At 37.4% G+C, this 25,975-nt stretch overlaps 1 protein-coding gene across 2 annotated transcripts in view; it reads left to right on the plus strand.

Moving 5' to 3' along the window:
- Positions 1-6,123: 6,123 nt before the first annotated feature.
- TRMT11 (tRNA methyltransferase 11 homolog) overlaps positions 6,124-25,975 on the plus strand; it is a 53,262-nt gene continuing 33,410 nt past the window's right edge. The window contains exons 1-8 of one of the 2 annotated variants that reach the window (XM_029944501.1): positions 6,124-6,259; positions 12,903-12,968; positions 14,544-14,617; positions 16,005-16,086; positions 16,180-16,272; positions 16,499-16,633; positions 17,334-17,490; positions 25,834-25,914. In XM_029944501.1, coding sequence (XP_029800361.1) covers positions 14,595-14,617; positions 16,005-16,086; positions 16,180-16,272; positions 16,499-16,633; positions 17,334-17,490; positions 25,834-25,914 — 571 coding nt within the window. In that variant the 5' untranslated portion in view covers positions 6,124-6,259; positions 12,903-12,968; positions 14,544-14,594. The remainder of the gene's footprint in view (positions 6,260-12,902; positions 12,969-14,543; positions 14,618-16,004; positions 16,087-16,179; positions 16,273-16,498; positions 16,634-17,333; positions 17,491-25,833; positions 25,915-25,975) is intronic. The other variant, XM_029944500.1, reaches the window with a different exon arrangement.

Consider the following 25,975-nt stretch of genomic DNA (forward strand, 5'->3'; position numbering starts at 1 on the left):
TGAAGCAGGCTTCAGGCTCTGAGCTAGCAGTCAGCACAGAGCCCAACAACCAGGCGTGCCTTTTTGTAAATATATTCTCCCAATCTGTGGCTCATCTTCTCATTTTCTTGACATTGTCCTTTCACTGAGCAATTTTTTAATTTTTATTTTTTTCAATTTTTTTCTGTTTTTTCTTTCTTTCTTTCTTTCTTTCTTTCTTTCTTTCTTTCTTTCTTTCTTTCTCTCTTTCCATCTTTCTTTCCTTCTCTCTTCCTTCCTTCCTCCCTTCCTCCCTTCCTTCCTTCCTTCCTTCCTTCCTTCCTTCCTTCCTTCCTTCCTTCCTTCCTTCCTTTCTTTCTTTCTTTCTTTCTTTCTTTCTTTCTTTCTTTCTTTCTTTCTTTCTTTCTTTCTTTCTTCTTTCCTTTCTTTTTTTAGAGACAGAGACAGCACAAGCAGGGGAGGGTCAGAGAGAGAGGGAGACACAGAATCCAAAACAGGCTCCAGGCTCTGAGCTAGTTGTCAGCACAGAGCCTGACGTGGGGCTCGAACCCACGAAGCGTGAGATCATGACCTGAGATGAAGCCAGACACTTAACTGACTGAGCCACCCAGGTGCCCCTCATGGAGCAATTTTTAATTGTAATGAAGTCCAGTTTATCAGTTATTTCTTTAATGGATCATGACTTTGGTGTTATATCTTGCCATATCTGAGGTCATCTAGGTTTTCCATTATTACATATTAGGAGTTTTATTGTTTTGCATTTTACATTTAGGCCTATGATCCATTTTGAGTTAATTTTTGTGAAGGTCATAAGGTGTGTCTAGATTCCTCTTTGCATGTGGATGTATAATTGTTCCAGCATCATATGTTGAAAAGACTATCTTTCCTCCATTGTATTGCCTATGCTCCTTTGTCAAAGAGTAGTTGATTATATTTATATGGGTCTATTGCTAGGTTCTCTGTACTGTTCCACTGATCTGGTTGTTTTCACGAATTCCACTGTCTTTATTACTGGGAGCATCATAGTAAGTCTTGAAGTTGGGTTGAATAAGTTCTCCAACCTTGTTTTTCTCTTTCAATCTTGGGTTGACTATTCAGGGTCTTTTTCCTTTCCAAATAAACTTTACAGTCAATCTGTCAATATCTACAAAATAACTTGCTGAGATTTTGACTGAAATTGCATTCAGTTTAAAGATCAATTTGGCAAGAATGGACATCATAACAGTATGGAATATCGAGTCTGTCCATGAACATGGACTATCATTTATTGAGTTCTTTGATTTTTTAATCAGTTTTGTAGTTTTCCTTGTTAGGATTATATACATATTTTGTTAGGTTTATCCCTAAGTACATAATTTTGGGGGTTGCTAATGTCAATGGTATTATGTTTTTAATTTCAAATGTCACTTGTTCATTGATACATAAGATCACTGATACATAAGAAAGCAGTTGACTTTTGCGTATTAATTTTGTATTCTGCAACCTCACTATATGATTGCTTCTTGGTTTCAGTTTTTTTTTAATTGATTGTTTTGGATCTTCTACCTAGATGATCATGTGATATGTGAACAAAAATAGTTTTACATCTTCCTAATCTGTATACCTTTTATTTCCTTACTCTGCTAGCTAAATCTTACATTATGATGCTGCAAAGGAGTGGTAAGAGGGGACCTCCTTGCCTTATACCTAATTTTCGTGGGCAAGCTTTGATTTTATGACCTTAAGTATGATGTTAGCTGTAATCCTTTAAATAAATTTAAATTTGTTAGATAAATTCTTTATCAAAGTTGAGGAAGTTCCTCTTTAGCCCTAGGTCAGTGAAAGTTTTTTTTTTTTTATCATAAATGGGTGTTGGACATTGTCAAATGCCTTCTATTGATATGATCATGTGATTTTTTTTTTTTAGCTTATTGATGTAATGGATTACATTACTTGATTTTTGAATGTTGAACCAGCCTTGATACTTGGGGGAAGGCCCAACAAGTCATCTGGAATTTTTAAAATAGTACTAAAAACAGAGGTTCAAATAAAAGATGTATAATAAATTGACTGGTTCTAATATATAAAAGATTGACTGACAGAGTTGTAGACAAACCTCTTCTTCTAAGAATCCAAGGTTAAAAGCACAGCCTTTATTATTGCTGTACATACACATTTCTAGATTTTGATATGAATTTTTTCGTATCTACAAGAGTTGATGCCCATACTTTCATTAAGTGCCCACTATTATGATTCACTAAAACAAAGCTGCTACCTGTTGATTCATCTGCTTATGAATCAGCTTTTATTCTAGCAATATAAATACAAAAAAACATATTTCTGATTCAGCTTAAACTTAATTAAAAGTCTACCTCCAATTGAGAAGAATCATATTCCTGGGGCACCTGGATGGCTCAGTTGGTTAAGTGTTTGACTTTGGCTCAGGTCATGATCTCATGGTTCATGGGTTCAAGCCCTGCATCAGGCTCTGCACTGACAATATAGGGCCTACATTGGATTCTTTGTCTTCCTCTCTCTCTGCCCCACCCCAGCTCACATACTCTCTCTCTCAAAAATAAAAAATTAATTTAAAAAATAAGAATCAGATCCTTGTATGAGTAATTATTTCAAATCACATAGGTAGGGATGGATCCACAATCAACCATCATCCAATAATTAAACCAATCCCTAAGTCAATTTTTCTTTTAGGTAAATGTATTATATTTTCTACTGGTATGAAACAGGCACCTTAGGCTTATTGTCCTCTAACCTGCCCATTCCTCTCCATTGTTCCCATCTTTCTTAATGGCAACTGCAGTCTTTCAGCTGCTCAGGCCAAAAATCTTGCAGTCATCCTTGACTCCTGTCTTTCATACTTCATATCCGACCCATTTGCAAACCTAGTAGGATTCTCAACCTATATTCAGAATTTGACTACTTCCCACCGCTCATACTTGTGTTGTCTTGGCCAAGTTCTCATCATCTGATGTCTTGATTATTGCAGTTGGCCTCTGCTCTATCTCCCTGCTTTTGTCTGTGTCCACCCTCCGGTGTATTCTCAACATATTTGTATATTCAGTGTACAGAACACATATGGCTGAATATTCTTCAGCTCATTGGTCCCAAACATTTGGCCTTGGACATGATGTTACCTTGAGGGGCCTGAAACAAAAATCAATTAATTCCTCTCAGTGTCCAGTGTCTCTCTGCATTCTCACCTATTCTCTTGCTCTGAACACTGTGGAATCATTTGACTGGGCTCCATGCCTCTAGTTGCTCTATCAGAGTGCTTTCTAAATTATGACCTGATTATGGAATTTTCCTGCTTATGAAAAACTCACTTTGTTTCCTCAAAATTATTCAACAGCATTTTCGGCTTCATCTCCTGCACTTGTAGCCCATATGCCAACCATTTTTATTATTCCACCTAAACTGAGCACACACTTTTATGGGACTTGAGGCCATCTACTTTATATATAACGATTTTTCTACTCATGGGAATCAAATAGGATCAAGAGATGGTGATTCCTGGGAATTGTACTTAAACAAGAATCTTACCTTTCTAGAAGGTGAGTTGCACACCTACTTTGAAAATGTTAATATTTGCATATTACTTGTCAAAAGCCTTTCTTTGTTTAGAAATCATGCTTGCTTCTTATATTTTAGGAAGGAAGGGAGGAAAGAAGGGGAGAAAGAGAGTGGGAAGCAGGGAAGGAAGAAGGACAAAAGGCCTGGCTCAAACCTGGCAAATGTACCGTGAACTTACATTACCTCTGGTTCACAAGTTCTGCCCATGAGATCTACAAATGGGGTCCCATTCAAAAATGTGCAAAGCTACCTAAGCTACAAAGTTGAAGCTTGGAACAGTATGGATGATATCCAGGTCTTACCTGGCCTTGTATTTGGAGTGGAATACAAGTAGAATGAAACATTTTTTGGTATCTTACAATGTCATTGCAAACAAAAGAACCAAATTAAGGACTTCCCAAGGAGGGAAGGCATCCCTAATTTTGGTAGGCCCTAGGTTAGGCTCTTTTTGGAAACCTGTTTCTATTTCAGCAAGTTGCTAAGATACGGGGAGAGTTGTTCTCTAGCCTAGCTCAATCAGGATGCCATCTTACATCTATATGAAAATGTATGCTTTTGATTATTTGAATTGTGGCAGCATTAAGAATTTAAGGATAACCTGGACAGAAGGGTGAATCTCAGGCCTGTTTTCCTTCACATTTCTTCTATGCACAGAACCTACACTTCACAGGAGGAGCCAAGTTTCTAAGAAGTCTGCCCTGGTAGATGAGGCATGGATGGAACTTTAGACCAGTTCCCAGAATATGGACTATGAACTCTCTTATCCCTTCCAGTACAAATTAAAACAAAACAAAAACCTCAAATCTCTAGATGTTTGCTTAAACACCAACTTTCAAAGTCTGTTGTCTCTTGCTGCTTCTTAAGGACTCTAAGCTCAAAACCATGGAACAGCTCTGACTTTGTGACTTCCTCAAGGCTGTTTAATCTCATCATGAGTATTTCCACACTTACCCTAGTGGCCTGGCCTGTGCAGGGCTAATTTCTACTTCCCCAGATCATCGATCCAACAGCTCATTTCTGGAGTGGAGAATTAGTGGGGATTTAGTCATGGAACTTTAGTTTAAAGGAAGCTAAGGAAACTCATGTGAAGAATCAGTGAGACTTGAATTTGTCTGGGTTCTCCTAGACTGTGCATTCTCATTTGTTGTCTCTGCACAGCATTATATTAATCCAGGCATGAAATCCCCTAAAAAGTTGTCCCATCAAAATCTAATGTTTGGTAATTCTGACAAGTTTTGGCAATGGGACATATGAAGCATTGCATGTCATTCCCCTACTGTTTCATTGCTTCTTTATCCTGCCTTGGCCTCTCTTCTTATGTCTGAGTACTTTTATCTCTTTTCCTGAAGCCTTGGAGCCAAGAGACATCTGTGTTCTGAGACTCACTTTATCACTTAAGTGAACTTATCAAGACATTTTCCTAACAAAGAGACTGCTTCTTATGAGAAATTTTCACACTTTAAGAACAGTCTCCTAAAATTCCACTCCTTATATTTGTACAATATACCAGGTGTTAACATTACTTTATGTACATTATTCCACTTAATCCTAATAATCCCTTGAAAGAGGTAGTAGTACTCCAATTTAGATAAAACTGCTGTCAGAGGAGGCTAAGAAATTTGCTTAAGAGTGTATAGATTGTAAATAGTGAAGTTGAGATTTGAACCTAAGACTGACACTACAGACTATGTTCTTAACCACTTCTACTAAATATCTAGCTAGTATATTTCCAGCACGCGGTGCAGGGAATAATCAGTACTTTTGTACTATGCACAATGTTATGGTGGAATGCAAAAGAAATTGCTCTCATCACGGCAAAGGAGTCAGTACTCTCAAAAGCAATACATATATATACATGGACTATGCGAATTTTAAAAATTTATAAATATGCTACTACTTATTTTATGTGCTACTATGAAATCTGTGCCAGTGTGAATAGTCAGAAGTATTTCCATCATTTTAATATAGAGTTGGCTGTGGACTGAGCCTGTGAGTCCAACATCACGGCCTCCTACTTTTGAGTACTTCCTCTGAGGATGATATTGTGTGTTCTGGGGAGGTACAGAATGAACTATAAAAGATGTTCTAAGTTACGAGCTTATTGTCATTGGCGCAGACTCTATGTATCCTTTAAAAGTCATTGAAAAAAATACAAAAAGTATACTACATGTTAAATGGGTGGTGCAGGCTTGGAGTGGTAATAGAGAAGTCTGCACGGAAAAGGTGAAATTCCAGTCCAGTTTTGAAGAACGAGGATTTAAACTGCTGTAGAGAAGGTTGGAAGTTCGCTCCTGGTGGGAGGATCAAACGACTTGTTTTTATCACAATCTTGCTCCTGAACACAACAGGGCCCACCATACTAGCTACTTGTACTTCAGCACTGAACCAGAGCGCGCCTCGCAAGTATCATCGCTCCGCCGGCAGCCGGCAAGCTCAAGTCCTAGCGCTGGGAACCGCGGGCCAGCGCCCGCCTCTCCCGGCTTCCGCTTCCGGTCCTTCAGGCTCCGCCTCAGCGGAAAAGGTTCTGTGAGGAGGGGAGGAGACGAGGGGGGAAAGTGCGCGAGCCGCGCAGGCGCACCTTGGGCGGCCGAAATGGCGCTGTCGTGCTCCCGGAATAGGTATCTGCTGCTCATGGCTCAAGAGCACCTGGAGTTCCGCCTGCCGGTGAGCCCGCAGCGACCTCCACAACTTCAGGACGGGAAAGGACTGCACGGTGGGGGTTTGTGTGCGGGCGGCGGCGATCTTCCCAGCCTGAGCAAGCAGGGATCCGGGGGTGTGTTCTTGTTGGGGGAATCACGGGTCCCCAACCCTCGGTCCCTAGGAAGGATCTGAGCTTGGCGAAGGGTGTGTGAGAGAGAAGTCCGAGACAGACTCTCTCAGCCTTGCCAAGTATTTTCATGTATTTTTCTGTCCATGCGCCAGATATTGGAGTTAGGCAGGTGAATATGAACGGTCCTCTTGCTTGCGGGTCCGTTTGCTTCGTCTAGCGGATAATAAGACAGTCAACAGAACTCAAGACTGTTTTAAGTGGCAAATAGGCAGGTCATAGCCCGTGGGGCAGGGTGGGATTGCTGATAGTGGTAGTAGGTGGTAGGAGTTAGATGATGGAGAAGTTGGAAATAGTGTTTTATTCATTCAAGAAACATTTCCGGAGCGCTTGTAATTGCACGTGCTGGACACTGGGGATATGAAGATGAAAACGACTGTTTCTGCCTTCTAGGAGCTTACTGTTTAGGCTAAGGGCTGAGCAGATGTATACACATATAAAGATGTATAAATAGAAACATGTACATAAATGTTATATAATGAAATAACATTTGTAAATAACATTTGTAAATGATAATGCTTTGGGAAATATGAGAGCATAGAAGGGGAATCGAATCCACCTGCGGAGTAGAGGATGTTGGGTTTTAAGACAACTTCCATATGACACAAAGTATGAGTAGGAGTTAGCCAGGCGAAGCAGAGAAACAAGTAAATTAGAATTACAATTCATTATTACTAGATTATGAAATATGTAGCTGAGAATGAGAAGAAGAGAGAAACAGAGGTGAATAGGGTCTAGAAAATGCAAAGCCTTGAATACCCTGGAAAGGAAGAGAAAATGTACTTAGCTTGTAAGGGAAATTTTCAGAAAAGTGTTAAGCAAGGAAGTGACAATCAGATTTTTCCTTAAAAATCACTTTGGTGGCAATAATGAGGATAGTTTTGAGAGGAATTTGAGTCTAGAATCAGAGACCATTTGGGAGTCTGTTAGCATAGTTTTGTTAATAGATCAAGGAGGCCTGCACTCTGACCCGGTAAGAGAATGGGATAGACCGAGAAATCTTTAGGTGATAAAATCATCAGGACTTGATGATTGAATGCGGGGAAATGGGCCAGTTAAGAATGACTCCTGGGGTCCCTATAAGAGCGTCTTCATTTAAAATTGTAGAGCACAGGCAGATAAACTATTTAAATTTGGGTTATGCCAAATTGGATGTGTTTGTGTAATACCAAGTAGAGATGACTGTGGACAGTGAATATATGAGTATGCACAGAATACAATATAACACATATAATATAATAAATGTTTGGGAGGCTTCTGCATATGAATACTGGTAGTAAATGAATACTAGGAGAGAAAGTGAAATTATTTAGAGAAGGCACAGTTTCGAAAGAGTGATGGACCAAATGGAAGTGCTTGGAAGCACTGATATTGACGGGAGGTGAGAAAAGGAGGTCATGAAGAGAATAGGCAAGTATCAGAATAGGAAGACTGTGAGGACACAGACATCAGGAGGGTAACTTTTGAAGAATTTTGCTAAATCTGTTGTGTAGAATTTTAGGAGGGTGAGCTAGATTGCTTGGTTTAATGGTCACTGAGAAAAAAAGGGACACAGACTGCTCCTATAGCGGTCTAGAATATAAGAAAGAGATTGGTTAATGGTTTGAGGGAGGCCTAGGGTCAAGCAAAGCTTATAGGCTAAAGAGAAGGGGAGAATGGTTTTTTTTTTATTTTAGAAAGTTTTTTTTTTTAATGTTTTATTCATTTTTGATACAGAGAGAGACAGAGCATAGAGGGGGAGGGTCAGAGAGAGAAAGAGACACAGAACCGGAAGCAGGCTCCAGGCTCTGAGCTAGCTGTCAGCACAGAACCCGACGCGGGGCTCGAACCCATAAATGTGAGATCTGACCTGAGCCGAAGTCGGAGGCCCAACCGACTGAGCCACCCAGGCGCCCTGGGGAGAATGGTTTTAAGGACACAATGTGGGGTGTTGGCCTTTCACTACAAGAGGAGAACCAAGAAGAGTTAGTTTGGATGTGGAGTAGCTGCCAGAGGGTCTGTTTTCTAGGTAATGAATGAGTCAGGATTATTTCTTGAGAGATTAGGGACCAAGCAGCTGAGTGGAGAAATTGAGAAACATTGTTTAATGTAAAATTGTCATTGAGAACAAGAGGGAGCTGATCAGTTAAAAAGTTGACAACACAGATAATAGAGCAAATGCTGAAAATCCAGCTGAGGGTGAAGATCATATATTTGTATTGTGCCTGAGATTCTCTGATTTTCTTCAGTTGTGCTCAATTCACTGCTCTTAGGAATTCTGAAGGAAGATTGTGACATTGATTCACGATTACCATTTTGCTGGGTTGGTGCATTGGCAAGATAGGGGTGCAAGGCATAGAGCTTCATGGAAGAAGTATTTTAATAGATATTAATTGAGAAAGAGCTGTTTTGTTGGTAAAGAGGACTGGAAAGGCCACTTGAGTAAGAAAAGCAAGTATAAAGGCATGGAGGGAGTTGGATATGGTGGTGTGGGGTGTGTGGGGGTGAGGCTGGAGAGGTAGGGAGGATCCAGATTTTGGAGTGTTTTGAAACTGTTACAAGGAATTTGAATCTTATTTTAGATTTGATGGGGAGCCATTGATTCTTTTGTTAAGCCAAGAAGTGACAGTTTTGTTTACGTTTTAAAACCAGTAAGTGACCAGTAATCATTGGTGTTTTAGAGAATTCTGGAGTACCAAAGAGAGACTATCACTTAGAGGATACAGAAGTGGAAACAGCCCAAGCAGGGTGCATGCTCCCTAGCCAGCCAGCGCGTGAGAATGGGTGGCTAGGTTGTAGTCTTAACAGCATCCCCAGTGCTTGGACATTTTACCTCTTTCTCCCTCTTAAATTATTCTTAGTCCGTGTCTTACCCTGGTATGAGTTTAACCTCCCAAAAATCTCAGTTCTACTTTTTACATTCTCATTGTCCCAAGGCTGAAACTTCTTAGTCTGGCATTAGCCTACTTGCCTGGTTCTTTTCTCTGTCTCCCTCCCCACCTCCCCACCGCTGGGCTGCCAGAAGTGAATCCTTATCATTCTCTGAATGATGTCCTCAGGTTTTCTACTTAGGCCTGTTGCTGCTTTTTGTCTGGTTGGCCCTTTCCTATTTCATTGTTCAATCTATTGATTTTACATAATCAATATTCACTGAGATTTACTCACATATTTATTCTATTTCAGGTTTAGTTTTTTACTTGTTTCTTTTTCAAATCCTCAATTTCCTTAGTAGGTTTTCATCCTTTACCAAAATTCTTAATTATGTCTTTTATCCCCTTCAATATAGAAAGTATACTTACGTTAAATAGTATAAAAGAAGTCCTGTGGGTCTGTTACCTTTGTGTATTGTTTCTCTTGGTTCTTTTTCAAATGGGGGCTGGCTTATTTTTTCAAATATCTGCTAGATATATTTGCAAAGTTATTTGAAGAAGTAACATGAGGACTGGGATGATGTAAATCCTCTTAACGATCTAGGATGACTTGAACTCATTTTCTGGTATTAAGTTTTGCTTCTGTTCTGATTCACACATGCTCCTCTGGTATGTATCTTTTGGGGATCTCAGTCCAAACCGAGCAGTTTATCAAGCCTTCTTTCTTCTCCATGGATGGCCCAATATTTTTCTGTTTCTCTAGCTCCATTACGCTGTCAAAAGGACTTTGTACGCTCACACTTGCTTTTGGAATTGATAAATGCCCTAGGAAGCAAGTGTTCGCACCTTGGGATTTTTGGCTTCTCCTGAAGTTTGGTTTGGTAATTATAATCTCTTCATTGCCTTCAAGCAGATGCCAGGTTCTCCAGTGCTTCTCAGCAGAAGGCTTTATCTGAATTACCGAGTTTGCCATCACCAGAAGTGGAACTCTTTCTTCTATACAGATTCTCCACGAATTACAGGACTTAAGTCAGTTTCCATGAAAACTTCTAAAACTGAAGCAATCTTTTGTCTTTGAACTCTAATATAATATGTTTTTGCTTTTACTTCTTTAAGAGCACTCACTATTTTACACTTCACATTTCAGTTACTAGATTGAATGTTTTGTTCTACCATAGACTGTAACCTCCCTGAGGATAAATGTATGTTTATCTTTACATAGCTTAGTGCCTTTCACAAGTTCATTTTTCAGTAAGTATTGAATTGAGTGAAAGGATCCTTTTGGGGAAGGGAATCAGAAGGACTCTCTACACTTTTGAGCCAGTCTACTGTATGAGAACTGCTAAGCAGGGAAGCTGTAATGAGTAGCTGCCTTTATGATTTAAAACAAGAGATGAGGAATGTAAGTGGGGTCTGGTTTTACCTTTGCAGAGTTAATCAGGGCCAATTTTAGTCAGCGCCTGCCTTATTGTACTAAAAGTACAGTTCAGACATCTGGGTTTTATTGCTGGCTCTGAAACAAACTAAGTAGATGAAAAAATGCGTGGCCAAAATAAGTGAAAATCTCATATGAATTAATGCATCAGGCATGCCCCAGATCAGGGCATATTTTTATGTCCAATATAAATTCTTTTGTTTCTAATGGAGAAAGATTTCCAACTAGAAAAGTGAGTTTGCCATAAGAAGAGTAAAGGTTTTGTGTCTTGCTTTTCCTGAGTAGATTAAGTAGTTTAATACAGGTTTTGCTCATAAATTTGAGACTTGGGTTATCATATTTACTCTCAATTGTATGTCACTGCTTAAGTTCTGGGTAGTGGAGCTAATGCTATGCTGCAAACTTCAGTAATCCTTCACTTTTTCAAACTAGGAGTTTTAAAGGTTTTTAAAACCTTTGTGGGTTTTTGACCCATTCCTAATTTTTTTTTTTTTTTTTGAGAAAGTACACACATAAGCAGGGCTGGCAGAGGAAGAAAGAGGGAAAGACTCTCAAGCAGGCTCTGTGCAGAGGTCCCAGTCAGTGCTCCGTCTTGCAGTGCTTAACTGACTGAGCAACCCAGGCGCCCCAGCCCATTACTAATATTTAAGAAGATACCTCAGGAGGGCAAACTTTGATGTTTTAAATGTAAAACGGGTTTTGAGGTGCCTTAGTGGTTCAGTCAGTTGAGTGTCTGACTTCAGTTTAGGTCATGATTTTGCAGTCTGTGACTTCAGGCACCATATCTGGCTCTGTGCTGACAGCTCTGAGCCTGGATCCTGCATCAGATTGTGTGTCTCCCTCCCCTTCTGCCCCACGTACACTCTTGGTATCTCTCTCTCTCAAAAATAAATATTAAAAAAATGTAAAGCTGATTTCACAATATGCCTTAATATAGAATGAACAATTGTTGTTCTAAACCAAAGTAACTTAATCCATAACTTCATTTTTTTTCTTTTAAGAATTATAACTGTCAGTCTTGCTTGATTTCTTGAACCACTGGACTTCAGTGTTGTGGTCATCATCTTAATTTCTTTACTAACACCTTGGTTTCTGTGCTCCTGTTCCCCAGACCTCCTTACTTTATGCAGTACCTATGATTCCCATTTTTCAGGTGAGAGGACTTCCTTTCCTGTTTGAAAGAGCTGAAAATAAAACTGTGGTCCATCTGACTCATAAGTCCAGTGATACCTCCTATTTAAGTATCACCCATGATGCAAAATGACTTTTGGGTTACTTTCAGTGATTTACTGATAGACTATGCTAGTTCATAGTCTCTCCATATAATTCAATTGAATTTAGCTCTTTCTAATACCAGGGATTTAAAAAGAAAGGATTTGTTTCATAGACAAAAGGAAAAACAGAAAAGGCATGACTTGCTCAAACCTTCCATTGTTTTTGGTCTTGGAGTAGAGGATGTAGGTGTTCTAGGTATACTGTGTCACGGTGGGTGTGGCTGATGATGAGCTTGGTGTTAAGGCTCCTTGTAGTTGAGATGAAAGGGGGTTATGGCACCCAGCACAAGGGACACATCTCTAATTAGGTTACCTCCGTAAGACCTACGGAGATCCGTGGGATTCTACCTGCTGTGTGTCATTTGAGGAGAGAAAATTTGTTAGCTGTACAAATGGTAAAATTTGTATACTCCTCGTGTTTAATGATGCAAAGTGATTGCTTCATAGAATATATATACTATCTGAACAGATTTCAGCTTTGCATTCCTGATATTTTTAATGTAGCTATTGTGTACTCTTTCTAGTTCTGTAACTTTATCCAGAGAGAAGGGGAAGATAAGTTGCTATTAACTTCTGTTTAATGAATCCACAGTGATGCTTCCTGGTTAATCATTTATTTGTTGTTTAAAAATCTTTAATTCATCTGTTTAATAATTCATTTTATTGATCCATTGTAAGATTTGCTAATCTCTAGTTTTTGTCATCTAATTTTTTCTAACATCAGGGCATTTTCTGACCAAGTCTTTTAGCATTCCTTTTGTCTAAAAGTTCTCAGAAATTATTTACCGTGGTTGTGACTGTAAAAATTTTTCCAGAGCCTAGAGTTGTAATTTGTCTGGTGTTGAAATGTAAATGCCTCAGGTAGATCACTAAAGCACTCTTTAAAAAAGATCTAATTATACCTATATCTGTTAATAGACTTTGAGTTCCCTGTGTTAAAATGTGTTTTTTCTATAATATTTTCAATATAGGAAATAAAGTCTTTGCTTTCACTTTTTGGAGGTCAGTTCACCAGTAATCAGGAAATTTATGGAAAGGTAAGTTGAATTTATACTTTTAATTAGACCATGTGCAGTATATTTATAAATAGAACCTTGTGTTTGAAGAGAAGAACTGCAAATCTTAAATTTATATTTGTATGGCTACTTGTATCTGTTTCTAGGGGCAGTAGAATAAAAAGGATATTTTTGGGGAAAAAGTGATTTTGGAAAGTCATTTATTTTCAATAGTCATTTAGTTTACTAGTTTTTTTCTAACTCGACACCTGTACCATAATTGGTATCTGTCCTTTAATTAGAAAAAAGGGCTGTTTTCCATTGGTGAGGTATATGATTAGAATTTAGTGGAATTTCAGACTCATTGAGAATTATTTAAAAAATAAAAATTGTTCATGTATGAGAGTGTGAATTGATGAGCTTTATATTTTGTATTTGATGGTTTGTCAGTGTATTAGAGAAGTTTGGAAAATAGAAATAAATCATTCACAAAGCTTTTTTTTCACATGACTTATAATTTGAGGGTACTACCTTTCAATCTCTTTTCATATGCCTTTTCCCCTTCAGTTCTAAAATATGAACTTCTGCAGTCTCTTTTTCACTTGATATTGTTAATAGAGGCACATATTGCTACACAGCCTTCATCACTAACAGGGTTATATAATATTTTCCATGGATTAGTTTTACTATTATTTATCTAATGATTTCATTCAGAGTGCTTTTAAAATTTTCCTGATAATAGTAGTACTGAGGTAATTATCTTTTTTCTGTTTGGATTATTTTGAATTTTTTCTGTAGACTAGTATAAATACTGGAAGAAGAAAGATTGGGTGTGGAAGGGAGGATTTCTTCCAGAAGATGAGAGAATTTAGTTGAGAGTCGGCTAAGGTTGGACTTTACTCCTGATTGACTTTCATATATTGAGGGAGGAGAAAAAGAGGGAGAGTGTGGATATAATTGGGTGAAGGTGATAAACTGAGGTCTGGAGGCTGTTTTGTTTTTCTGTGTTCTGGCAAGGTGTTATTTGGGTAGAGATGAAAAGTGCCTTAATCTTGATGGTTGAGACAGGGAATTGGTAAACCCTCCTGATGTACCTGGAACTTTTTTCCTTAGATTAATTAATAATAAATAATGATAATTTAGTAACATACTGTATGCTTTTCCATCATAGTTATTTCAGAGTATTTCTTTTCTACCCTCTTGGCCACAAGTACCTAAATACATTACTTAGAAGTTAAAAATAAAAAACTGCATTATAAGGAATGATAACAATAAAAAGTTCTGATATTATCCTTTGGGGTAAGATATGCATCCTATGCATTAATTATTTGGTCAAAATAAATAAGAGAGCAAATAGAGAATTAGTTTTAAGTTTAACTTTGAATTTGCTGATCTTTGCACTTATAGCCACTTATAAAAATGTTCTGATGTTGAACTTTAGTATCCTAACAGATAACCTGTTAAAATACTTTACTTTTTTACTATTGGAACAATTTTTAATTTGGTTAGAGTTAGATCATAGAAGTTGCAAATAGGAATCTCTCCTTATTGACTTCTTGAATAGAAGCATATGAGGCCATAAAACCAGTTACAAGTTGTATATTGTTATTTTTTCAGTCTCCTTTTTGGATTCTTAGCATTCCCTCTGAAGATATTGCCAGAAATTTAATGAAACGGACAGTGTGTGCCAAGTAAGAGAAACTTATAATGTTTTACTGCAGATTGTAGACCGTACATGCTACTCTGTCCTTTTTTGCTCTATTGGCAGAGAGTAGAAGGGGTTAGTTTGTATTTGATAGTTTGGAGCTCACTGTAGCTTGCAGTTAATGAGTTTGCCACTGGGTGGTAGTGGTAGAACAGGGAGTTCTTTGCTGAAACTGAGGGTGGGGGCATCTGAGTGGTGGAATGCATAAATACTTCTTTTGGGATAATTTTTTTAAAGTTCTGTATTAAACAGGAATATGGTTCTGTATTAAACAGGAATAGGATGTAGTTGCTGTTATTACATAGGATAAATGCCACACTGAATTATAACCAAAGTATACAAAATCTAAAGATGTATTTCTTATAGATGGTTTTTAGTTGGGTGAGCAGATTCAGGTTGAAATGACAAAAAGTGAGGACTGTCATAAGATATGTTTTGATATTTTATTTATTAGAGAGCGGAATACCGACTATCATCTCTTGTATGGAAAAGAAAGGAAGCGTTGATTTTCAAAGGATAACATTATTAATCCTAATGGCAGCATGAATTGCAGTTATAAAGTAGTTTGAATTTAGATGCACAAAGCCATGCTACTGTGTAGATAAGAGTTCCATTACAATGAATTCTTGCTTGTAATGTTTGTAATGAAATTTGCTTGTAATTGTCTAATTGTTCCTGGAAATTAGTGGAAGCTTTAGGATTAAGAGACATTTTTTTGAACATTTATTTATTTTTGAGAGACAGAGACAGAGCACTAGAGGGGGAGGAGCAGAGAGAGAGAGGGAAACACAGAACCCAAAGCAGGCTCCAGGCTCTGAGCTGTCAGCACAGAGCTCAATCCAGGGCCTGAACCCACAAAACATGAGATCATTTCCTGAGCTGAAGTCAGATAGCCACCCAGGTGCCCCGGATTTTTTTTTTTTAGTTTGCTCTTTCTAATTATTAGGAAAGTAACTATTAGTTACTAACTGTTAGTAATAGCTAAGTATTAATAGTAACATTTTAACTGGTCTTTTTTCTTTTTGTTTTATGGAGAAGACTTTGGGAAAGTTGTATTTACTGTAGTTTTTTACCCTGCTTCACTAAAATAAATAATGTTACTGCATGATTTGTATTCTAGTATAAGAATACAATGATGAAAACCTGGAAAAATCTTGACTTATGTTACATTTCCCTCCTGCGTAAAGTGACACTTCTTTGTGTAATTTGGACTAAAGCTATGTTGACTTTTAGGACACATTATTCATTTCTAGCTTAGAAAATACAAGTAATAATTATATTAGTGGAGCAAGCAGAAAGAACTAGATAAGTAATTGCTATATATTACTGCAAGAGCTGATTACTGAGGTTAGTACTGATGATTTATTTCCTAGGTCCATATTTGAACTGTGGGGTCATGGAAAATCTCCGGAAGAGCTGTATAGTTCTCTTAAAAACTACCCTGTGGAGAAAATGGTGCGTAGTGAAATGTAGTTTTGTAGAGGTATAGCTACAGATACTGTAGAATTACTAAGTTTAAAAGAATTTATCTGCTTTTTTATTTTTTAGGTTCCATTTCTACATTCGGATTCTACATATAAAATAAAGATTCACACATTTAATAAAACACTGACACAAGAAGAAAAAGTCAAACGAATAGATGTAAGTGAATTTAGCTAAAATCAGAGAAAACCTATGAGCGTGTGTAGCCTGGCCACGGCTGATAGGTAATAGTTCTCAACGCTCTAAGTGCTTATTTTGTAGCACGCTGTGTCTTACGTAATTTTCATGTTTTGTCTTAATTCTGACACCAGACTTACAGGTATTACTCGATAAGCACTATTTTTCCTTTAATATTCTAATGGGACATGAGAATTTTATTTTTTAGGCCCTTGAATTTCTGCCATTTGAAGGAAAAGTGAATTTAAAGAAGCCACAGCATATATTCTCTATATTGGAGGATTATGGTTTGGACCCAAACTGCATCCCTGAGAGTCCACATAATATTTATTTTGGTAGATGGGTAAGCAAGGGTTCTTTTTACCTATTTCAGATGGTTTCTTTAAAAGCTGAATGTTAGATTTTTGAAGAGTCAGAACTACTGTGTGAATTAAAATCAGTGGGGAGATATATGGTTAAGTGTTTCGTTTTGCTGTTTTTCAGAGGGTCCTGTGAAGTGCGGGAGACGTGTCAGACGTAGGGCCTAGGCAGGAGGTGGCCAGGAAAAAATAACGTGAGGCTTCTCCGAAAGTCTGAACTACTTTTTAAGCAGAGAGAAGGCAGAGTGCTGTGCTAGCTGAGGGATCTCACTTGTGGAGCTCTGATCTATGCTTCCCTTCTGAAAAGAAATGAAAATACTGCCGAGCAGTTTTGCCCACTTCCCGTAAGGCTGTAAGTGGGTAATGGAAGCTGGGGCTTATGTTACAGAATATTGTTATTTAGGAGAAAAAAGAGGCGGGTAAAGTTTATTCACCACCAATTCCTGGAATTATTGCCTTCAAATTCAATTCAAATTTAGTTTGAAAAGTGAAAGTCGGTTGCAACACACTAAAAAATACAAGGTATGTGTCCATAATCACTTCAATCACAGTTTTAAAGGAACAAGTTTAGAGCAATGGTAAGTGGAAAGCAGTTTTTAATCATTCAGTTGCTGTGGATTTATTGTGAATGATGTTCTTAAATCTGTGATACAGTTACACTAATTTGAAGAATCTCTGATCTAGATTGCAGATGGACAGAGAGAGCTTATTGAGTCATACAGTGTTAAAAAGAGGCACTTTATTGGAAATACAAGCATGGATGCTGGTTTATCATTTATCATGGCCAACCATGGAAAAGTCAAAGAAAATGATATTGTCTTTGATCCATTTGTTGGAACAGGTATTTTTATTTAAATGTTAAAATAGTGCATAGATGTTACTTGTCTATATTAGTCAAGATCATAGTAATATTTTTGCTCAAAGATAAGTATATATGGACAATAATCTTAATTATCATTAGACAGTGACTAAGAGACAACCACATATTTGTGTAATTAGCCCTGTATATAACACTTTTGCCACTTCAAGGGTGATGCTGATACAATTTTGTGAACTTTTTCCCCAAGTAAGCCACTAGGTGGAGGAGCATACCATCCATTGCAACACCGTGCACTGGAAATGTATTAAAGCTACATAGTTTATTTAAATAGGACTCTTGGGTGGAAAAAAAGACTTGAGTGACAAGACAGAGAAATGTGTTCATCATTTAAAATTGACAACCATAGAGTTACATGGAAAAAATGGGCAATGTGTCTTATCTTTGATTTGATTTGTAGAGTTCTGTAAATTAAGTGTGAAAATTAGAAAAGAGACTGATTAATTACCAGTGGGCTAGAGCCTGGCTGCTGAGGCTGCAGTCCGGGCTTTCTGTACACCCTCGATTAGATGTCCTTATAATTAACTGTGTGTAGAAATCCTAAAGTGTGAAGACATTTTCCTGCTGCATCCCATTTTTTGCTGGATCTTCCTCATACCTAGGGAATACTCACATTTAGGTTTGACTAAATTCATTGTGATTCAGATTATGTAGGAACACATTATATTTGTGGTTGGAGTTTCTCTCTGTAGCTGTCCTTCCTCATCAGAAACTTGGGAAGCAGTGTTGATGCAATAGCTCACATTGTTGAATTAAAAAGAAAAAACTTCCTGAGGAGATTATGGCACAGGGAGAGGTTATGTGACTTGGCTAAGGTTATACAGTATATAAATTTCATGACTACTATCCTAGAGCTGTCTCTTTCTGCATTATAATCTGTCGGCCAGCTGTTATAGCATAAACTAACTTGAGGAATGTGTCCACATGTGATTAGGAAGAAATAGTATCAAAGTCAAGAGATTTCTAATTTGGAATGATTTTCTGTGTTTGTTCTTGAATTAATCTGCTAGCGAGTCTCTCTTCTCCCACTCCACCAATGTCTCCATATATCCTACATCCAACATACTACCTGTTTGTTTCTTTTTTATGTTTATTATCCTAAGTGCCTCCCCCCATACTTTTTTTTTAAAGTTTATTTTATTTTGAGAGAGAAAGAGAGAGCAACCACAGGGGAGGGAGGGGAGGGAGGGTGGAGGAGAGAGCAGAGGTGGGGGGAGAATCCCAACAAGGCTTCACGTTATCAGCACAGAGCTTGATGCAGGGCTTGAACCTACCACTGAGATCATGACCTGAGCCGATATCAAGAGTCTGACGCTTAACCAACTGAGCCACCTAGGTGCCCCCTCTGCCCACTTTTTTATGAAACTCTTGTGGGAAATAATGCAAACTTCTGGTAAAGATATAAGAATAAAAATAGAACAGAGAACACTTGCATATACTTGACCCAGATTAAACTATTAACGTCTGGCCTCATTTTACTTTATTATTTGTTTTCTTTTTATGTTTTTTTATGGAGACATGTTAAGACCATGTAAATGTTCTATTCCACATCGAATTTACCCCTCTCCCCTGTTAGGTTATCAGGCTTATCATTCATTGATGATTCTTGCCTGAACCAGTACAGTGGGATGATTTCCAATAATGGCACCCCCCCATTGACACTCATTTTATTATAAGAGCTATATCCTCTCTTCTGTGTATTTATTATTAATATAATCTTGTAGATTCCCTTTTTTCCCCTTAGTGGTCCATCATTCATTACTTACTTATTTTGTTGCTCAAATTGTCCCACATTTGCCAAGTGAGAGCCCTGTTGCACTGGATCTGTCTTTGTGACATGTTTCTATCTTTACTTTTGAGCACTTTTTTACTTTCTGGCTTAGCTTTTTACCTGCCCAAATCCTGGAATCAGTCATTTTTCCAAAGGACCGTTGTTTCTTTTAGTGAGAACGGGACTAGGGACCACCAGGGTCTGGGTGCTAGATGTCTTTGTTTCTCAACCCTTTGAGCAGATAAGCTAGGACACTTACGTGTGTATGTGCACAATACACATATAAATGTGTATGCGGATACATGTCCCTACATACATACTGTGTGTGCACATAGATATATACACAAATATTGTAGAAATTGTGAATTTTCACGTACACTACAAATTCTGGTTTATGCCGACAGATTTTCTTGCCTATCCCCATTCCGTTTTTACATGTGCCTTCTTCACAGTGAGAATTCTGTTTTTTCTCATCCACACATGTATTCTCTTGCTTATTCCTATAATGCATCTAAAATAGTTTCAAAATTGCTTTGCCCAAAGCAGAACGGTACAAAAACCCTATCAAAATGATATGTTTTTAGGATATGTATTCAGTTCTCTACCTCACCTAGCAGTCAGTAAAGTCAAATACTGTGCTTTCTGTTCTTTCCCCTTTATTTACAAATCAGTTCGGCGTTTGTTTTTTCTGTTTGCCATCAGTTTGAGATTTTTACCTCTTTCCATTCTTGTTAGTTTCAAGTGTGTAGAAGATCAATTTGCTTCTAAAAGTCAACTATACAAGAGGTGTACTCAGACAAATGTCACACCTCTCCTGTCTCTTCCATCCTCCCCCCTGTCCAGTCCCTTGTAGAACTAAGTTCTTTTTTAGTTGATTGTTCATGTGTGTTTTTTTTTTGTAATGATAAGCAGAGATATGTACATTTTATTTCTACTTCTTTCTTACACAACTTTGCTTTTTTCACTTAATAGTATTTCCTGGAAATCACTTTCTGTTAATTCATAGAGATTGTCTTCATTCTTTTTTATAGTTGTACTATAATTTATTGTCTCCTATACTTGGACATGGGTAGTGTTCAGTATTTTACAGTTATAAATAATGCCTGCAATGAATAATCTTTTGTATATATACTCGCATAATGTTGGAGATGTGGCTCTAGGGTAAATTCATAAAAGTAGGATTGCTGGGTTGAAGAATGTGTGCATATGTAGTTTTGTTAAACGTTGCCAAATTCCTCTCTGTTGCACCATTTTATGTTCTTGCCAACAGCATATGAGAGTCGCTGTTCTCCCACAGCCTCACCAGCACAGTTCACTGTCCAGGTTTTCAGGTGTTGCCAGTTGGTTGGATGAAAATGTTATCTTGATGTAGTATTATTTTTGTATTTCTCATATGAGTGAAGTTTAATAATCTTTTATATTTTAAGGGCCACTTTCACAACTTAAAAAAAATTATCTTTTATATCTTTTGCCTATTTTTATGCAGATGTTCTTTATTTTTGAAAGTGCTTTGTATGTTAGGGACATTAGCCCTCCCTCTTCTTCCCTGGTTTTTTTGTTTTTTTGCTTTTTTTCCCTCTTATTTTGAGAGAGGGAGAGAGAAGCCGGGCTGGCATGAGTGGGGGAGGGGCAGAGGAAGAGGGAGAGAGAGAGAACCAAGCAACTCCACACCTAGCACAGAGCCCAAGGAAGGGGGCCACCATCTTACCACCATGAGATCATGACCTGAGCCAAAATCAAGTCTCTCAACCAACTCAGCTACCCAGGCACCCTCCTTTTTGTTCTACTGGGGTTTTTTTTGTATGTATTACATAGAAAATGTATAAATATGTATACACACACACAAAATTAAGTATTTTCTCTCCATTTGTCATTTGACTGTGCAAGTAATTGCTTTTTTGCCATGCAAAAGTTTTCCCTACATCTAAGTTATATAGAGGAATCTAGCTATGTTTTTCTTTTAGTGTTTTTATAGTTTTAATTTTTTTCTTTTAAATCTCTGGTTTATTTGGAGTTTTTCTTGTATGTTGTGAGGACTGGATCTAATTTCTTTTTCTAAGTGTTAAACCCGTTAATTTTTAATTTGTTCTTGGGCTTTAAAAACTTTTCCTGTGAATTGAGATGTCTTTGAGATACATACACACACATAATATTTGATATGTATTACATACATGTAGACAACACCATAAAGTTTAAAAATAGAGTTCCTGTATATTTAAAATTTCCTTCCCTTGATATATATGAGGTTGGGTATCTTATGAAATGCTAACTGCCACAGCAATCAAAATATTGATTACCTTCGATGTGGTTAAGAGGCAAGGAGACCTGCCTCTAATTTGCTTTAGAGCAGCTCCTTCGAGTGGTTAGGATATCTTGGTCATGTGACTGTTTACAGAGGACAATTAATAGAAAATTATAAAGAGGAAGAGCTTTGCAAAAAATACTGCTAAAAAAATATTTTTGTACTTTGTGTTTGTAGTTTAAGCATAGATTTCGAGCTTTAGTTTTTGGTGCTGTAGTTTTGAACTTGGTGATAGCCCATAATTGTGCATAGACACAGTTTAAGTATCATTTGTCCTCTTTCTTGGGTCTTTGTCTCACTGATGGGTACTACCTTCTGAAGGACTGCAGAAATGGTAGCCCTGTGCCCTCTTCCATGGCCATAGTTTTTCATGAAGCATTTGATGATATTTTTATCGTTTGGTTCCTTTTCTAGTTTTTAAAAACAAAGTCAAGTATATACAATCCTTTCTCATTTTAAAGGCACAAAATTAAAATGTATTACTTTCCTGGATGCTTTGTCCACTGACTTCTCATGACCTGTGATTTTTCTCAAGGTTATAGAGTAGAAAATTTATGGAAAACTTAAAGGAGAGCATAATCTTTTCCTGCCTAAATGCCTTTTCTTTTAGACAGTCTGCTTTTGTTATCTAGGATGACAGTATGAGCTGCAGAAACACATTTTTTCCCATTTTAGTGAATACGTTAACTTTCATATTAGTAAGATTAAAATTTTTTTATTTTTATTTTTGAGAGACAGAGACAGAGCCTGAGTGGGGGAAGAGCAGAGAGAGGGAGAGACACAGAATCCAAAGCAGGCTCCAGGCTGTGAGCTGTCAGCACACAGCCCAGTGTGGGGCTTGAACTCACAAAACAGTGAGAGCATGACCTGAGTGGAAGTCAGACAGTTAACTGACTGAGCCACCCAGGTGCTCCTTACTAAGATTTTTTAAAAAGTTGTATATCTCCATTTTTTTCCCCAAGGGAGAAGATGCATATCATTGGGACAGCTCAATCCTCTTAGTAGTTAGGAAGTCCTGTTGTTCTAATATGAGCACAGCTATAGGATTGATGAGCATGAATATGTTGAGTACCTAAAATGGTACCAGCCTGCCTGTGATGTACAAGAGTTGTCAGTGGTATACAAGTCTCATTAACTGAGTGTGCCCCTTTAATTAATTTGTTTGATATCAAATTTTACTTTTGTTTATTTAATTGGTAAGCTAAGTGTATATTTCATTTCATTTGGTGCTGACCCCAAAGGAAATTAAATGATGTAGAGAAAAGAGCAAATAGAATGAGTTTAAATCTTTATTCTATCCATTATTATGTCACTTTGGGCAACATTCTTAACTTACCTGAGCCTCAGTTCCATCATTGATAAAATGGTAGTAGTAATATATTCTGAGGCTAAGTGAGATAATGCTTGTATATGAAATTCTTAGGAAGTTGCCTGACGCATGGTAGACAGTGAACTATAATGGTTATCATTATTACTTTTAATTATTATTTTGTTAGGAGCATAGATGCCTTTTTGGCAAAAGATGTTAGATACAACCAATATTGCATGGTTATAATGAACAATTTGACCATGAACTCATTTTCTAATCCCTTCTTTGGCTAATTTCCAAGATACTCATAATTTTCAACTGTTGGCAAATTGTAACAACAGTCAAGGAAATTGAGGGTTAAAATCAAGAACATTTAATTCTTTGTAATGAAAATAATTGGTACAAGTGTCTGCCAGTTGCTCTAGGTAGATGTGATATGATTTTAGGACAGAGCTTCATAGATACACTTATGATTCCTTTCCCCCCCGTCTCAAGTGAGTCAGCTATTATGATGGTCATTGAGATTATAGCCAGGAGACTAGTAAGTACTCCTTGGATGCTTCTACCTTCAGATGATCCATCTTGTAAGGAGGGAGTGTAGCTCCTTTTGGAATTTCATCATTGCAGAATGATAGACACAGGTCCCAGGTGTTGGGAAACTGACTGTCCTGGTCCTGGGAAGAGACCAGAGGGAAGAGACAAGGAGGGAAGAGACATTTGATTTCAATAAGTCTGTGGAATAGTCTCTGCTTCCTTCTCATTTTTGTCCACAACTCTTTGTAGTCTCCTTTTCCTTTTCTTTGTTGGCTCCATAGTTTATCTAGTAAAATTTTTATTTTCTTGCTATAGCCTTTTGCTCAGGCTGCTAGTATGATTTCGTTCTATTTAAAAAAGGATAAAGTAGATATAGTTGCAGTCCATTTTTCCTCCTTTTCTCCTTTTCTGTCAGCAAAACCAAATCCCAGTTTCTCATTTCTACACGTTTGTGAGGCTTTTCACTTAAATCTTTAATGATGAAAGTCATACATTAGTTTCTATATTAAAAAGAAGTTCCACTTCTTGTGTCCTTTTGCCTAGAAGATATTGACCTAACCTTAAAGTGGTTACAGTTTAAGTAGGGAAATATGAAAACACTGAGTTTGTGGTATTGTACACTTGACAGCATAATAAGAAATGGGGTGAGTCACACTACCTGCCCTCTCACCTCGTCACCCTTCCTTTATCACCCTGCTTCCACCAGAAAGCAGCAAGGAAACTCCAAGTAGGATAGAATTCATGCAAAACAATGCTTCAGTTTAATTAAGAAAACAACCAGATGATTAACAGTGACTACCCAGCGACCAGTTTAGAGAAACTAATTTATAATGATTTTATTTAAAACTTTGAAAGCTTAAAGGGCACAGAGTTAACTAACAGATGCCGTCTAACGGATTATCCATCTCCTTTCAGCAGTGTACTCTAAATTGGCTCTTCTCAAAACTCACTCTAACCAAATGGATAAGGTTCTGTTTAAGGAAGCACAGGAAAGCTTTTCTGTTCCCCTTGACAACTAGTTCTTCTAGGTGAGTATCTGCCTTAATTGGCAGAATTGTAGTAATTCCTCATAATCTGGGTGAAGTGATTTTGTGAGTATTCCAAGTCATCGGAGTACAGTGTCTTTCCTAAGTGTGGACGGTTCCATGTATAGAGCAAGAGTAATGAGGTCATAGCTTACCTCTCACACAAATGCTGCCTCTAGGTAGTGTGAGGGAACCTAGGTTTTGGTTTCTGCTGTACTTTTAGTCCTTCATTTCTCTTCTTCATGGACTCCAGTAATAGCAGTCAGTTATAGTATTTTTCACAAGCAAAGTATATTTAAGTACATGCTCCCAGACTAGACTGTGTTTTAAATGGCTGTGGAAGGCACATTATTCATTTATACATCTCGGCCCTCTGGAGGCACTATCTGTCTTCATTTTAGAGATCACCTTGTAAAGGATGTAAGGGGAAATACATAGTTATTTTCCCTTATCCGAGTTGGTGCATAGTTTAAGAATATATTTCTGATGTCAGTTTTACTGACATACCTTTCTACAGTATAGCTATTAGGACAAAGAGTATTTTACTTTGGATGATTAAAAAAAAGTAAAGTTCAATGAGAAGTACAATTATTAAAATATTTAACTTTGTAATTTTTCCCTTAAACAATTTAAAAATGTTATTACCTTTAAAGAGCTTCTTTAATATTTAAATCTTTATTAGGATTTTCTTTGTATGTGAGCTAGTCACAGCTAACAAGTTACTTAGTCCAGTCAAAATGCAGTGGGACATTTGTTCTTACTTTGATTACAGCACTAAGTAAATAGAAAAGTTGTATTATTTTTGTATATGCTCATATTTACAGTTTAAAAAAGATAATTGCTTCATTGGTTATAGGAATAACTATTTCTTGTCTTAATATTTTAGTTTTTGTGGGGATTAATGTCTTATATATTAATTATGCCCTCTTTAGTTATTTGAAACCCTGACTTCACTGGGAATTGAGCCCAATTGTTAGAATTTCTTTATTGCCAGCTCTTTATGAAGCAGCCTTTTGTGCTTATTTGTAGGGAAGGATCAAGCTGCTTTGTATCGACCTCTCAAAATCAGATGAAAATGTCTAAATATACATTATTTTGATCAAAAAGTAATTTTCCCAAAGTAGTGCATTTAGGGTAATGATGTCAGGACATACATTAACTCCCTCTGTTGTGACCATTGTAGTGAGCACAGCTTAGGGGTGATTTTTTAGTTCTGAGGCTTGCTAAATATGGTCAGAACTGGTGTTACTCCCTGGTACTCTGCCTACGGCTAGTTAGTAAGACTCTGGGTCAAATTAAAGAGGGGAAGAAACAAGAGTCTGGGACTTTCTGGTTAGAAGACCATAATTGTGTGATTTTTTTTCAGGTGGCCTTCTGATAGCATCTGCTCATTTCGGCGCGTATGTATGTGGGACAGACATAGACTACAACACAGTTCATGGCCTGGGTGAGTAGAGGTTCTAGACAGTGTTACAGCCTTTGTTCTTGTACCAAGTGGGCCTTTAAAA

The sequence above is a fragment of the Suricata suricatta genome, chromosome 7 (assembly GCF_006229205.1).
Source record: "Suricata suricatta isolate VVHF042 chromosome 7, meerkat_22Aug2017_6uvM2_HiC, whole genome shotgun sequence".
In the NCBI taxonomy this organism is placed as follows: Eukaryota; Metazoa; Chordata; class Mammalia; order Carnivora; family Herpestidae; genus Suricata; species Suricata suricatta.